The sequence below is a fragment of the Lutra lutra genome, chromosome 16 (genome assembly GCF_902655055.1).
Source record: "Lutra lutra chromosome 16, mLutLut1.2, whole genome shotgun sequence".
NCBI classification, from domain to species: Eukaryota; Metazoa; Chordata; class Mammalia; order Carnivora; family Mustelidae; genus Lutra; species Lutra lutra.
Genome location: NC_062293.1, coordinates 36,847,763 through 36,864,641, shown reverse-complemented (window position 1 = coordinate 36,864,641; position 16,879 = coordinate 36,847,763). Strand labels below are relative to the sequence as shown.

The window sequence follows — 16,879 nt, the reverse complement described above, 5'->3', positions numbered from 1 at the left end:
GCACTCTCCCTTCTATAATGGTACTTGTTAAAGGAGGAGGGAGGTGGTCGATGAGGAACACACTTTGGAAAGACATTGATAAAGAGTAGTGTGTTCTTGGTGCTGCTGTGTTGACACCTAATTAGAAGTCAATATTGCAAACATAATGACCTAGCCAATTGCTGAACTGACTGCCCAAGTGACACAGTTAGAGTCCCCAGGTAATAACAAAAGAAAAGAGTATTATTTGCTTGCCCAGTGCCACACAGACACAATGTTTGCATTAGCATGCAAATGCTGAAGTAGATTCTTCAAGGCTTGTTTCTAAGCTACTTCTAGCCTAGGTGGCTAAGGTTAATATATCATAAAATTTGGTGTAAAACCCAATCTTCCTAACTACAAATGCATTTAGAGGAAATAGCTTTTCCTTCCTGAGAAACAAAAGAGATGTTAGGTTAGAGGGCCACGTGGGAAAGCAGGTGTAAAATATTTCTCCCCACATAGGCATTATATTAGCCAGCTTCTTAAAAACCATGACCAAAGTTATCCCGATATTTGCAGTTTCTCTGTGCTATATTTTGGAAGATCTGTTTCTCCTTCCTTTCTGTGTCTTTAATGAGCAGATAGAGTAATACCTTATCTCAGAAGGTGATTGGATTTTTTTTGTGTGTGTTATATCCATTTTGATTTGTATTTGGCCAATGGTATGATATATTAAATAGCTTATATTTATCTGTGGGTGTTTCATATATATATATATATATATATATATATATATATATATATATATATATATTTCTAATGCTGAGAATCACAAATAGCTGTGTGGAAAGCTTCAACCAGCCTGATTATAGTGGATGTGCAATTGGATTGAGGAATGTGTACTCAGAGCTTATGATCACTGGCCCGGTTGAGTCTGGGTGATGCATGTGGCTTTCCAGGGACGCTGCTATTTACATCTGTTAATGGCCCTTCTTGATGGCCGGCTCCCCAATGAGGTGATATGCAGCAGTCTGGGGATGAGGGACCAAGGCTGCAGATGTGGCTGGGCTCCATTAGGCAGGACCAGGAATGCTCGTTCATCTGGTAGGCTTTGTGTTTGGGAATGAGTGGAGGGGGTGGGAGTGTGGGGGGAAGCCAGAAAGAAATGGGGGGGGGGGAAGAATGGAAAACATTACTTATCCGGGTATAGGGAAACAGACAGGCAGGCATGAAAAACTGCTGCTGTAACTGGGGTGTGAGTGAATAGAAAAGAAATGGAACTAGCAAATAAACAAGTAGAAGGATTGACTAGATCTCATATAGAAGGGGATTAAAAGAAGAGAGGGCTGGGAGGGTTTGGGAAGAGACATGTCACCCCTGCCTTCTGAGTCAACATCATTTATTTTGTGGCTGGACAGATGCTCCTGAACAGAGAGTAGAGATTTACATATGTCGTTCCTTGCGTGCTTTGGTTTTCTGGTGCTGGGAGAAAGTGGCAAGATTTGCTTACAAGCATGCAGTGTTGAGCTCTAGTGAATTCTTGCAGAAATGGAAGATACCTAAAGCAAGCCGGTCAAGAATGCTGCTATTACTCCTGTCAAATGCTAGAGAATAGTAAAAGGATCCAGGACCACAAAAGTGGTATAGTTTATGACAGGTGATTCTCTTTCTGCTCTCCTCACATGTGTAAGAAGTTTCTCAGACAGACTCTCAGAGAAGATGTCTTAGTAGACAGGGTAGGAAGTCAGGGAGTTTTGGATTTAATTCCCTGCACCATGGCATTCTTCCACATGTATCTTGAGTGCATTTAGACTTGGTTTTTCCATCTTTAAGCAGATTGAAACAGCTGGGCAATACATAGTAAACCAGCTAGTCTCACCAAAACCCAGGGAAGTATGCTAGAATGTATGTTTTAGTTTCCCCAGGAAACTTGGCTCTTCACCACTACATATCTTTACAGGAAGGCTGTGTCTAAGGTATAGTCTGATACCTTCAAGGAACTTGACAAAAATTCTGCATGTAAGAAGCTTCTATTTATTTGTTTCTCTGGTGCCTTTGCAGATTGGCATGGTAGCTTGGAAAATGACCCTTAAAAGTCCTGAATACCCAGAAGGCCGAGATATCATTGTTATTGGCAATGACATCACATACCGAATTGGGTCCTTTGGGCCCCAGGAGGATTTGCTCTTTCTCCGAGCTTCTGAGCTTGCCAGGGCCGAGGGTATCCCACGCATCTTTGTGGCAGCCAACAGTGGAGCAAGAATTGGACTGGCAGAGGAAATTCGTCATATGTTTCACGTGGCCTGGGTAGATCCTGAGGATCCTTACAAGGTACAGACTAAGCAAAGATAAAACTTCAAGACAATGTATGGTTCTCTCGCTCTATGTGTGTGTGTGTCTACACAAATAAAGAGGTTGGGGAAGAGGTAGAGGTTTCAGTTCAAAAGTCAACAGTTACAAGTGAGCCGTAACCATGTTGGAGACAAATTGTCTTTCAGTATATTCACCTGGTTTTTCCCTCCAGCTTTGAAATAGATTGCTGTTTCTTGGGTTGAACACTAGAGGAGATAGATATGCATTCAGCATGAGACATGCTAAGCCAGGAATATCTATCTTTAAACCTTTCCACTGGGGCTTCCAGGACTTATGGTCAGTCATTTACAAAAGCCCTTGTATCCTCAGCTTCTTCTCTGATTGTTCTCTACTTGAAATCTGCCTGTCCTCTGAAGACACTGCTTTCCCTGTAGCCCTCTTACAGAGTGACTGATCTCTCTCTTCTCTCTTTCCCTTTTCTCACTGAGCCTGCAGAGGAAAGAGGGGCTACTTTGTGCCTTATTGCTACTTCCATACCCTTCTCTCCCACCTTTCCCTATGAAAAATGCCCATCTTTGAGTCTCATGTCATCAGACTGTGCCACACCACCACTTATCAGAGAGGTCCCCACCTCTTTGGTCACTCCTTCTCATTCTTTGCATGTTTCAGTTGCCGGCATATTGTCACTCACTCCCGTACAACGAGCCCTGTTATAATTCTTGGTGACTTCTATATCCATATACATGACCCATCCCATAATCCAGCCTCGTAAATCCTTGACTTCCTGTCCTCCACCCCAGCTGAATCTCTTCTTCCCCATGATCTTAATTTCAGCCATACCTTTCTTTGCCACCCCTCCAACCTCCTTACATCCTCAGCTTACATTCTATGGTCAGTCATAGGTTAATCACTATAATTGTATAATTACCACCTTCCCTACACCCTCAACTCCTTTGCTTCTTTCCTCTTTCTGCTTACTCTGTCTCTTTACAAAAACCTTGTTTAAATCCAATATTTTCCATCAACTCACATACGTGAACCTGCATAGCTGAACGCTGATAGAGAGAAATATCCAGTGCTATAGACTGGTCTTACTTTAAATTCATTTGCGAACCTCCTGAGTGACAATTTCACATTTTCTCTCTCCTTCAACTTCCAAAACCCTCTTGCCCCATCCTCCCTTAGTGGACGACCTTGCTCTTCAATTCAATGAGGAAATAGAAGGAACGAGAAACGAGAAGAGAGCATCTACAAGCTCCCACATGTCTGCATCTGTGCCTTTATTCTCTGCCATCTCCCCTGTACTTTGGATGAACAGTCCCTGCTCCAATCTAAGGCCAGTTACTCCTTTTATACACTTAATCCTTTCCTTCTTACATCCTCATTTTTTTCCCCTCTACTGAATCTACCCCGTTAGTTCACAAATACTTAGCTCTCCATTCACTATCCTAATTGACAGCAAAGCTTCTTAAAAGCATTGTCTCTTCCTGCTCTCTCCAGATACTCTGTTCCCATTCCTTTGGAACCCACTTCAGTTAGGCTTGCACCCTCACCAGCCCACTGTAGCTGCTTTGTCAGGGTCACTGTGAGTTCCACACTATGAAATTCTGTCCGGACTCTCAGTCTTCATCTGAGTTTTTCAGTGTCTTAGTAGCCTTTGACACAGTTGATCATTTCTTCATCCTTGAAATACTTTCTCCTCTTGGCTTCTAGGACCCCAGAGTCTCCTTTTTTATCTTCCTAACTGCTCCTTACCCGTTTCCTTCACTGAGACATTCTTTTCAAATGTAAGAGTGTTTCAGGGGATGATGGAAATATTCTATATTTTGATTGTGGTGGTGATTTCCCAAGCATCTATATTCGTCAGAACTCATCACTCTGCAGTACTTAAAATCAGTGAATTTTATTGCATGTAAATTATACTTCAGTAGAATTCATATTAAAAGTGTATAGAAATCATTGGTGACTTTGTTTCTTTTGGGGGTGATGGAAATGCCCTAGAATCAGAGAGTGGTGATGGTTGCACAACATCAGAATATAACAAAAACTACTGAATTGTTCATTTTTAAATGGCCAGTTTTGGGGCATCTGGCTGGCTTAGTTGGTGGAGCATATGACTCTTGATCTCAGGGTCATGAGTTCAAGCCCCACATTAGGTGTAGAGCTTACTAAAAAAAATATGACCAGTTTTATGTTACATGAATTTTAAGCCAAGGTCCTACATAGCCTGGCCTTCCAGTACCACCCTTCCCTCATTTCTTGCTGCGGACAGTCCCATTCCATGCTAGCTCTACAGGTCTGCTTACTCTTTCTGGAACTTCATGAGACACATTCCTGTCTCCATGCTTCTGCACCTACAGTTCCTTCTGCCTAGAATTCCGAACCTCAGCCCCGTCCTGATAGCCTCATGTTTTGTTTCTTCTGTTCTTCAAGGCCTTACTCAAATGCCACTTTCAATGAAGGCTTCCCTGGGCTCTCCTTCCTAAAGGTTAAACTCTTGCAACACTCTTTTTTCTTTTCCTTAAACATTGTTCTCATTAATAGTATATGTTTTATTTATTGGTATATTTTCCATCTCTCTCACTGGAACGTAAGTTCCACAAGGCCAGGAAATTTTGTCTGTTTTGTTCATCCCTGTTTTCCCAGTGCCTAGAACAGTACCTTGCCCATAAGAGGTACTCGGTAAAGACATGGTAACTGACATACTAATGATCCTCAGCACTACAAGATTCTTGTCAGAAGTCATACAAATTCAGTGGCAGATTCATGTCTCTTCCGTGTTGTGCTCACTATGGGTGAAATTCATTGAGTTGAACACTGGCCTAATTTCTCACAGTATTTAAAACGTCTTCCTCTGCTTTATTATTTTTTTTGACTGCATGACTAATTCACGTAAGTTAAACACATGTATTCTATAACCCTACCTTGTGAGTGTGTAATGTATATGCAAAAGTAAATAATTATGAAAAGTTAGTGTGATTTTTTAAATGTAAATAGGAATTATGAGTTTACTGAAAACAGCAAAAGGCATAATTCAGTGTTCACTGGTGATTATCACTGCATAGAGTTCTGATTTTAATATTACCTTTCCAGTTTTGTGATCCTTTCAATGATCTCTTACCCATTTATATTTTGATGGAACTATGGATTTGACAAAGTAAAGAATAGTAATCCACACAGTTCTTTAATTTTGTGCTGATGTCTTTAATAGAGGTGTCACAAAAGATCGGAAAATGACCCTTTAACCCTGATGAAAATGAAATAGATGGAATATACTTGCAGTTGTAGCTACAAGATACCTTGTTTTAAGGATAGTCAGTGACTAGAGAAATAAGAACTTTCCACCTTTCAAAGGAGGACTGTCTATTCTGGTATTCTGTTAGTCAGTAACTAAAAGAAGTGGTGTGGCAATTTTTTTTTTTTTTTTAGTTTTATTTTTTATTATTACTATTGTGTTTTTTTTTTAGCCATGTGGCAATTTAAAGTTAGCTTTGGAGCTGTGTTGTGCATGCTCTGATGTGTCTTCTGGTTATGTGCTGATGGCAAATAATGAGTTAAAAACTGTTTTTGCTTCGCAGGGATACAAATATTTATATCTGACCCCTCAGGATTATAAGAGAGTCAGTGCTCTCAACTCTGTCCATTGTGAACATGTAGAGGACGAAGGAGAATCCAGGTAGGTATATATGTCATAGAATAATTTGGCCATGGATTAGAGAAAGGAGAATATGATCATTTCTTCCTCACTGTCCTGCTGATCATGACCTTGAAGAGCAATCCAGATTACTTGTTATGTAATCAGGGAGTCTTAAGTTTGAATCGTAGCTCTACCACTCAGTAGCTGAAAGAACTTATTGATTGATGGGAGGTTTTTAAATTATGTTTAAAATATTTCTTCATTTTAGAAAAAAAGTTGGAACTGGTAAATAATTATGAAGAAGAAATAAAAATCAGCTATAATCCTACCAAGATAGTAATTTTTTTTGAAGGTTTATTTATTATTTTAGAGAGAGAAGGTGAAAATGTGAGCAGGGAGAGGAGCAGAAGGAGAGGGAGAAAGAGAAAATCTCCAGCAGACTCCCCACTGAGCACTTTGCTCCACATGGGGGCTTGATCTCATAACCCTGAGATCATAACCTGAGCTGAAATCAAGAGTCGGACTCAACCAAGTGAGCCACCCAGGCACCCTGAGAGATAACTACTATTAATGTATATTATATTTTTCCTGCCTTTTCTGTGTATATATGCCTCCTTTCTACATAATCAGAATCATAATGGAAAAACTCTTTTGTAATTTGTTCTTTTCACTAAAAACTATTTTGGGGGAAATTTTGTATATTCTTAAAATATTACATAAGAATATGATATTTAATGGCTTCATAATAATTTATCAAAATAAATATATATTTTTTGAACATTCAGTCTGTCCCCACTATTTACTGCTACATTCCTGGGCTAAATGTTTTTTTGTTTTTGTTTTTGTTTTGTTTTTTAAAGATTCTTGTTTATTTATTTGACAGAGATCACAAACAAGCAGAGAGGCAGGCAGAGAGAGAGGGGGGAAGCAGGCTCCCTACTGAGCAGAGAGCCTGATGCCGGGCTTGACCCCAGGACACTGATCATGACCTGAGCCAAAGGCAGAGGCTTAACCCACTGGGCTACCCAGGTGCCCCTAAATGGTTTTTTTTATAAAAACTTTTAGGAATATCTCTCATTATTCCCTTTGGACTAATTTCTAAAAGTGGAATTACTGGCTAAAAATAATGGCTGTTTTAAATATATATATGTATATATATATATTTTTTTTTTTAAGATTTTATTTATTTATTTGTCAGAGAGAAAGCGAGCACAGGCAGACAGAGTGGCAGGCAGAGGCAGAGAGAGAAGCAGGCTCCCCACAGAACAAGGAGCCCGATGTGGGACTCGATCCCAGGATGCTGGGATCATGACCTGAGCCGAAGGCAGCTGCCCAACCAACTGAGCCACCCAGGCGTCCCATGTTTTAATTATATTTTTGATAAATTCAAATTGCCCTCCCAAGATCTGCAGTCCCACCAGAAATATCTGATAGTTTGTTCTTCCCCTTTAATTTTCTGCACCCTTGCCAATATTGATTTTGTCAATTAATAAAATAAGATTAAAAGAGCTATTATTATTATTATTTTTGACAGAGAGAGATCACAAGTAGGCACAGAGACAGGCAGAGAGAAGGTGAAGCAGGTTCCCTGCTGAGCAGAGAGCCCAATGTGGGGCCTGATCCCAGGACCCTGGGATCACGACCTGAGTCGAAGGCAGAGGCTTTAACCCACTAAGCCACCTAGGTGCCCCTATTTTAACTATTCAAATGGGGCAGATTTCCCCGCATTGTTAGTTTTTTCCCTGTGTTTTACTACCTATTTTTATCTTTTTACATTAGGCTCATTTTTTTAATAACCAAAAACTTTCCATAATGATTTTAATTCAAATTACATTACATTTATCAATTAATTTAGGAAGATCTGACATCTTCAAAACATTAACTCTTGCCAGCAAGAAACATGGTATATGTTTTTCCATTTATTGAGGTGTATCTTTTAAAGTTTTGTGCTCTTTTTCATATAGGTTATGCCAGAAGTTCCCAGTCTTTCTTGATTCATAACACCCTTGCTGACTCCGTAATGGTTTCATAGCACCTTTGGGCTAAAAGATATACCCAGTATTTCTGTTTATTAAGTAGTCAGACCCAAACAACTTCCTAAGTACTTATACTCTAACAATAATTATTTGGGAGGTATCATATACATAAATGAAAAGGGTTTTTTTTTTTAATTTTTAAATAATTACAATTACTTACTAACGAGATATCTGCATCTATACGAAATCTCAAGACTTGGATTAATCTTGGATGTAGCCACCCTTATTTCTTGTTCTGCATTGATTTTTTGTGCAGAACTTTTTTTTTTCCCACAGAAACTGAAAACCCAGCTTTGCAAAGATAGAACATTGTCAAAGGGATGTAATATTATCTAGTGTTTAATTATGAACTACCTAAATCTAGTAGTTCACTTGGAATCCAACAGGTACTCCATATCATAGTATTTCTCTCAGGTATTTAAAATATCCCGCAGTGCCTCTGGCAGTTCACCGTGACACCAGAGGCACCGTGATGCACCATGTGGGTATAATGAGGTTTTGCCATTTTTTAAATGTTTATTCCTAAATATTTTGCACTTTTTCTTGCTGTTCTGAATGGGATTCCCCCTCCCCATTGTATTTTTTAACTCTTTATAACTGATATTTTTCTTTTTTTTTTTTTTTTGAGATTTTATTTATTTATTTGACAGAGATCACAAGTAGACGGAGAGGCAGTCAGAGAGAGAGAGAGAGAGAGAGAGGGAAGCAGGCTCCCTGCTGAGCAGAGAGCCCGATGCGGGACTCGATCCCAGGACCCTGAGATCATGGCCTGAGCTGAAGGCAGCGGCTTAACCCACTGAGCCACCCAGGCTCCCTATAACTGATATTTTAAAAAGCTGTTAATTTGTGGGGCACTGGCTGGCTCAGTGCATTAAGCGTCTTCCTTCAGCTCAAGTCATGATCCGGGAGTCTTTGGATCAAGCCCCGAATCGGACTCCCCATCAGCAAGGAGTCTCCTCCTCCCTCTACTCTCCCTTGTCTCATGCTCTCTCTCTCAAATAAATAAATAAAATCTTTTTAAAAAATATTGATTTTGCATATTGCTTTTGTTAAATTAGCAAGTCATTTTTCTTCTCTCAGCTACAGTTTCCTCGTCTGTAAAAGAAGATCAAGTAAATTAATATATGTAAAGCCCTTAGCACAGGACTGAGTACATAGTAAGCAGTGAAAATCCTGGTCACTATTACCTGTAATGAGAGGACATTACCTATCACACTGGATTGCTGTGAGGATCAAAAATCATATGTATGTGCAACAGGAAAAAAAATCAATGCTCCTTGTTATCTGCTTTTGGATCATAAATATAGTATTAGATCTGTAGGTCTATTTTTTCTTTAAGTGTTCAAATGTTGTTCATTTTAATTGAATATTTTGCATCTGAATCTAAGTTTATTAATGCCATATATAACACATTTATTACTATTCAGGTTTCAAAGTAAGAGATTTGTTTTTGTAAACAAGCTGAAAAACCTATAGTATTTTCTTTTTGCTACAGAGCAAGGTAACATGTTACTGGAATTGGGTTTTTCATGTTCATATGAAAGAACATCATAAGAAAATATTTGGGATCAAAAATTGGTGACAAATAACTAACCATTCTCTTTGTCTTTACTTTTAAAGTTAAATAATATATACCTGGATATGCATAGCTAATTCAAAAAGTGTGAGACACTAAATCAAATAAATTAAAAAAAAATCATATGTATTTATGGATGTGTTTTGTTAATTGTATTACACTATACAAAGATTTTTATTCTTTTTCATGTAATACAAAGGGAGAAGAAGCCACTTAAGTCATGAATCCCTATGATGAAGCACTATGTAGTCCTTAGGAGGGAAAAGATCTGCTTTGCAGGAAAGGCTGACTGGACCCAGGAGTGTTTGTGACTGCATGGCATGTGAGCCTTCCAGAAAGGACACATTAAGCCCCCCTCCAATTATTGTGGCTTATTAATCCCTTAAGGGAGGTTAGCCCTACCTGCAACATACCTCTAGCATTTAAAGCCTAGATACAGAGCAAAAGGAAGAATTGGAGAATTCCTAGGAGAGGCTAAAAATAGAAATGCAAGGGAATCTGGGAAGTAAAGATGCAAAGCCAGAGGCCAAGAGCAAGGGCAAAGGGAAGGATTTGGTAGAAGGTTAGAAGTAAAGAAAGAAGGGAACAGAGAAATATAAGGGCAAAAAAGTAGTTTAAGAGCCACCGTGGGATATTTATTTATTATTTCAATTTATTAAAGTATGCCCAGTGCCAAGCTTTCTGGATACACACAGAACAGTAAATAATATACGCCCATCTCTACTTCCAACTTTGTATTTTTCCTTTCTTTTATTAGTTGCATTCCCCATCTCCCCTTTCCCATTATTAGCTATCACTCCAAATCCCCTGCCAAGAAGACAGATGAGTGGCTCCCACTGGATCCACAGGATGCTTTCTGGACAGCTTGGCCAGTATTTCATTTCCACACACATTCCACTTGCCCCTCCAGAACACTCGAGCCAGGACCCCTCCGTGTATGCACATGATATTTATGAAAGAGCAGGAATGGGCATGTACTGTTTTGATCTTACCCTTAGTCCTGTCTTGAAAAGAGAAAAAGGATTTTTTGACTTGAGAAATTGGGCTGAGCATTCTCACTCGGCCTCTGAATTTTTTTTTTTTATTCCTTTGTAACATTTATCTAAAATTGTTGATTTGATGGCTACTGTTGATTATGGAGAGATCTACATTGACCCCACTTTTAAGAAACTTGTTCTAGAAAGTAAGACAGGGCCTCTAAAATCGGAGCGCCATCTATGTGTCAAGCCCTTTCTTTGTTGCTTTAATTTAACTCTCATGTCAACCCTTAGAGGTAGACATTATCTCCATTTTACAGAAGTTACTATTCTCTCCAGAGTTACATGGCTGCATGTGTCAGAGCAGGGATTTAAGCCTGTCTACTTAATTTCAGATTTTGCTCTTTCTGCTATACTATATTGCTTCCAGCAAGAATAGGCACCAAGCTAAGGAGGAAAGATACATGAATGAAAAGTATAAGAAGAGTATATAAGAGCACTGGCTTTAAATAAGCTTGCAGGATGCTTTTAGCAGCCTTTGAATGGTTATTATTATTTTTAATGGATTGTTATTTTTGTGTTTAACCTTTATAATTTGGCATGGCTGTATCCATTAGGTACAAGATAACTGATATTATTGGGAAGGAAGAGGGACTTGGAGCAGAGAACCTTCGAGGCTCTGGAATGATTGCTGGAGAATCCTCATTGGCCTATGATGAGATCATCACCATCAGCCTGGTAAATCTTAACAGAATATGACCTTTTTGAAGGACCGACTGTATGACTAGAAGTTATTTTTGTCCCATCTCTGCTATTCAGTCCCAAATGAGAACATTTCTTTTTTTTTTTTTTTTAAAGATTTTATTTATTTATTTGTCATAGAGAGAGAAGCGAGAGTGAGCACAGGCAGACAGAGTGGCAGGCAGAGGCAGAGGGAGAAGCAGGCTCCCTGCCGAGCAAGGAGCCCGATGCGGGACTCGATCCCAGGACGCTGGGATCATGACCTGAGCCGAAGGCAGCTGCTTAACCAACTGAGCCACCCAGGCGTCCCCCAAATGAGAACATTTCTTAAAAATTATATATCTACAATTTGATTTTCACTGTGCATCCTAATGTAAATAATTGAATATCCCGGATAAACCTAGCACCTCATTTTAGCCTTTAGTTTAACTTTTTTCTCTAAGCATTCTAACAGAGCTATAACAGCTTGAATTTCTTTTTTTTAACTAATTTTCCTCGTTCTTACCTCTAGTGTAGATGCCAAGCATCTGTGAAACAGGCAAAAGTATAAGAGAAGTAAAGAGCCTATGAACCTTTAAGGGTCTAATATTTGAATCATTTATCAAATTCTGTACCATCTTTTCTTTGACCAGGGAATTGTGAGGCTTAATATTGTTAATCAAACTTCACAGAAAGTAGTATTTTTTTTTCTGTTAATGTGGATTTTATACATCTGTGCCTTAGTTCTTACAGCTGGGGAGGGACATAAATATGTGATATATAGAATTTATTCTTTTCTTTCTCTCTTTCTTTTCTTTTTTTCTTTTTTTTTTTTTTTTTTTTTGAATTTATTCTTTTTGAAGGTTACATGCCGGGCCATTGGGATTGGGGCTTACCTTGTCCGGCTGGGACAGAGAACCATCCAGGTTGAAAATTCTCACTTAATTCTGACCGGAGCTGGGGCCCTCAACAAAGTAAGTTTCTAGGGCCTGGGAGAAGTATGTGAAGCTGTTTGGAGATGATTGTGAATTCTTAATTCAAGAACCTGATTGAGGAGAAGCCATTCAGGCCATGCCTCCCTCAATCTGTTTCCCTCTCCCTCCATCTTTCCTGCCTGTCGCCTTGCTTACCTATTCATTCATTCATTTGTTGTATTCAGCAAATATTTTAAGGACCTGCTATGTGCCAGGCACTGTTCCAAGCCCTTTGGATATGTTCATGAACAAACCGTATAGAACTCATGCTGTGAAGGATTTACATTCCTAGTGTCTTTCTAGAAAGAGAATTAATTGAATGCTTTTTTTTCTGCTCTCCTTCCCTTTTTCTCATCTATGAATAAGTGAAGAGATCTCTTCCCAGATGCGGAGCTGTCTCTGAAACATCTTCTGAATGTATTGACAATATCAAGTTTTAATGTTCTGAGAAATTTGTGAATGTACCTCTTAAAAAGGACAGTTAACAGTGGTCCATTGTACATAGAGGAAGTAATTGGCAAATATTGAATGGAGAGATGGGTGGACAGATGCTTGGATGGATTGCTGGAAAAGAGTATGACAGAGATTTATCATTCCCGAAGAAGAAATTCTTGTGCAAGATGCCTGGGTGGCTCAGTCAGTTGGGTGTCTGACTCTTGATTTTGGCTTGGATCCTGATCTTGGGGTTGTGGGATCAAGCCCTGCATCAGGCTCTGTGCTCAGCGGGGAGTCTGCTTGAGGTTTCTCTCTCTCTCTCTCTGCCCCTCTCCCCCATGCTCACCGTCTTTCTCTTCCTCCTCTCTCTCTCAAAATAAATCCTAAGAAAGAAAGGGAGGTGGGAGGGAGGAGGAAGGAAAGAAAGAAGGAAGGAAGGAAGGAAAGAAATTCTTGTGCCTTTTCAATCCAAGCTCATTGGGGCTTTTCCAAGGCGGGGGGAAGATAAAAAAGTTTGTGAGGTCACTGCTTGTAAGAGTGATAACTATCTAAGAATACCTGGATGTACAAAAGGCGATGTAGTTCTGATTTCTCTGCAGACATAGGAAAATTATTTTCTGTCCAGAGCCAGGAATATGTAATAGTCTAGGACCGGCTGGCTCACCTTGTACAACTAATGTAACCTCTCAGCTCCTCCGCTTTCTTTGTCTGTCAAAGGGGGGGTGATAATTTACACGCTTAAATGATATGGTGGACATCAAATGGGAAAACATGAGTAAAAGTACATCGCACCTGGCACAAAGTGTTGCTCCTCTTTACAACTTCAGTTCCCTATTCGTCTTTCTTACATGATTTGCTGATTTATCTTGAGTTATATGCACGCTGAATTATATCAGATACTGGGTTTACTAGACTTGCACAGACTTTATCAAGCCTTGACTTTCCAGGGGAAAGATAGGAATCAAATGTCTGTTATCTCCTTTTTGAAAAGCTGATATATCCACTGGTCCAGTTAGCTTTTGGAGCTGTCAGAAATGAGGAGAATCGTTTGATGTGATCAGTTTGCTCTCTACATTCATATGAGGTCTGTATCCTTCTCTGGCTTGCTTTTCCCTCCAAGTAAAGCCAAAAGCAGAGCTACCAATGGCAAACTTGGATACCCTGCTCCCTTTTTGGAAAGTGGCTTAGAAATAAAGATTGGGAACTGCCACTACTGAAGGAGACTATTGCTGTGGGAGTAACTGCTGAGAATCTTAATTTTTTTTTTTTTAAGTTGCTCTTTTGGTTACTTTCTTAGGATGAGATATTGATGACTATAGAAAAGAATTGTAGGTGTGAGGGTAGAATCTTAAAAAGACACATGTATTCCCTTAATGTTCCCATCCTTTCCCCTTAGCAAAGAGCTAATTTCTGAAGTGTATTTCATTACGTTTTCTTATTTTCTTCCTAATAATATGTTATACGCAAAGAATAATACAAAAAGCAAAGGTGCTTTTGCTCCTGCTGGGGGTTTTTGTTTGGTTGGTTTTTGGTTTTTGCCTAAAAACTTGCTAGTTGCATTCCATTTGTGCCATAAAGAAAGCACTAGGGAATTTTTCTTAAAATCTGGTTGAATTGTTCTGATCAGATTTATTATGTTCCCCCCTCTTCGTAGCCTGCAGGGCTGCTTGTTGAAGGAGAAGTGTAGTTGCAGGGGAAAAGACGGGGAAAGCTGCAGCCGTAACTTACCAGACAATGCTCCTTTTCAGAAGGATGTGATCATTTGCAGCTGAAGGGAGAGATCAAGTTATAGAGGTTACCTAATCCTGCCCTGCCTGCTTCACTGTCTTCATGTCAGTGCCTCTTAAGTACACAGACATGTTGCTGGAAGACACCTGATTTCATGCAAATTCATTCAGAATGTCCTGTGTGCCCCTTCGCCTATCCAGGATGAAAAAGGACACTATACGGAAGCTGCACGCTTAGATTGCTTCCTCCGACTCACTCCTTTTGCATGTTCTGTCTTTGTGTATAAGTGGTGCTTTTCGACATCTCTGTTTGCCTTTCTTTCTGTAGGAATCTGTCTCTGTGGGTGTGTGCAGGTCACTTTGAGGGCGAGTCTCTTCCTGGGTGAGTGCTGGTGTCTCTCTTTGTGTCTGTATCTTGCTTCTAGATCCCTCTCTTTCTCTCTGTATGTCTCCCTGAGTATCCATGTGTGAGGAAGTCTTTGTGTATGTCTGAAAACACTGTAGAGCCTCCTTAAGCCTTGACCATTTTGCTCGGGTGTGCGTGTACCTGTGCAAAGTGGAAATGTAGGTGGTATATGCAAGCTTTGAGACTGTAAACATTTGACCCCCACCTTTTTGAGTCTTCATCCTTTATGTTAAACATTGGGGTGAAGAATAGGAAGGGAGGGGGTGTGCAGAGGTTGTAGGAAAAAAGAAATCTGTGTGTGCAAGTGCCGATCCCGTTGACCCCTTTGAAAATTGAAATAATGATAATGCGCGTCTCCTGACTGCATCAAAGTATCAGCACATCAAAAGCCAGGAGGCATGAAATGCAAATGATAAAGTGAAAGCAGATGGATTGTGCATGATCGCCTGATGCCCAATGAATTTTAAAAGGTGCCGGTTTGCAAGGGGGGTGTGGTGGGGGTTGGGGGTGGGAGGACTGAAATAAACACGTTATCCCTGCAATTTTTTTTTTTGTTCTTGACGCTCACTCCTGACAATATTTTTTCACACTTGAGTGAACACCCACTCCATCTCTCTCTCCCTTTCTCCCTCTCTCTTTCTCTCTCTCCTCTCCAAATCCCACCCCCCCACCCAGCTCTTACGCGTCTCAGGTCATGTCGCTGCAGCTCCGGTGGAAATAATAAGATATAAACCACGAGGTTGTTATTTGCATAGAAATAGCATGGAGCCCCAGGCAGCAAGAGAGAAGGACATAGGGATCATTTGTCTAAAATTTTAATGAAAACTTTTGCTGAGGCAGAGATTTTTTTGGAACTTTCTTTCTCCCTGCCTTTCTCCTCCCCTCCCCACCCCACCCCCAAGCCCCATCACTGATTTGACTTAACATGGTTCAATTTAAAGAGAAAGGGTTGACACACCGCCTATCATATTCCTGTAATACAGCAACATGTAAATTGTTTGTTCCTTTAATAGATATGAAGCTGGAGAGACACACATTCCCAACTTAATACATTGCATGTATGCGTCAAGCTTTTATGGCCACACTCCGTCTCAGTGCACACGTGATGTTGCCTGTCGTTAGCCGACCTGTTTTTAATTAGTTTAGACCTTCCTACCTTTTGCTTCCAAAGACTCTTACTTTTTAAAGGTTTTCTCTTTGTAGCCAACAGTAGTAACCTGCAAATAACAAATAATATTCTGGCAGTTTCCTGTTTTTTTTTACTTTCAGTGGTTTTACTGTACATTTACACATTTTATTCAGGGGCACCATCCTTTGCCACTGTGTCTTTTGTTCCAAAACCAGAAAGTGCTTCCTGCATTTGTATTTTTATCCCTTTACCCTTGTTACCTCAGGATTTCTATAATCTCTTTCCTTGTCTGTCTTGCTCTCTGTTGCCCATAGTTATTTGTAAAACATTGAGAATATTACCAAGTTGAGAAGTGCGGTATCTGGGTTTTCTTAAGTGCCGCAGAAGCAGATTTGCCATTTAAACTAAAGGCAGTGGGCTGGTCATTAGAAGCAGTCTGGATGACTTTATTTGAAACTTAAAATCAAGAACATGAGTGCAGCTCCTTGCGACCTTCTGGGGTGAGCTAGTGGTGTCAGGGCTGTTTTACAGATGGAAAGACTAAAATAGAGGTAAAGTGACTTGGTTCCATTGGCAGAGATTAAATCAGCATGAGAACATGAATTTCCATGTCCCCCCAAGTTTCATTCAAGATGGGCTCAGTCCCCTGTGTTTAGTGTCCACAAAGCCTGAGAAGAGAAGATGGTCTGGTCATTTTCCTTTTTGTGCAAATGTCATGAGCATGATGACCTAACTAAGAGAAGCTTCCAAGGGTCTGCTATGTCATGTCACCCAAGGTAGAAGATCATGGGTTTCTAGCTCTACAAGCTGTAGGCTGTAAGTGGCAGATGGCTTAGAATGCCTCAGAGTGGTAAGACAGACTTGATGGATGGGACAGACTACCTGGCTTGAAGGTGTCATGCTAGCCTGGCAAAGACAGCAGCCTATCTGCTCCGGGAACTGGTAAGATGGGCCCTTACAGGGCTGGGACAGTTTTTAGTCATAAACT

General features: G+C 40.1%; 1 protein-coding gene across 11 annotated transcripts in view; it reads left to right on the top strand.

Moving 5' to 3' along the window:
• The window catches only part of ACACA (acetyl-CoA carboxylase alpha), a 243,255-nt gene that overhangs the window by 162,595 nt on the left and 63,781 nt on the right, over positions 1 to 16,879 (top strand). For 10 of the 11 annotated variants that reach the window (XM_047708298.1, XM_047708296.1, XM_047708299.1 and 7 more), the window contains 4 exons: positions 2,023 to 2,292; positions 5,853 to 5,950; positions 11,118 to 11,238; positions 12,084 to 12,194. In XM_047708298.1, coding sequence (XP_047564254.1) covers positions 2,023 to 2,292; positions 5,853 to 5,950; positions 11,118 to 11,238; positions 12,084 to 12,194 — 600 coding nt within the window. Of the gene's footprint in view, positions 1 to 2,022; positions 2,293 to 5,852; positions 5,951 to 11,117; positions 11,239 to 12,083; positions 12,195 to 12,560; positions 12,685 to 16,879 lie in introns of those variants that run through there. The other variant, XM_047708306.1, reaches the window with a different exon arrangement.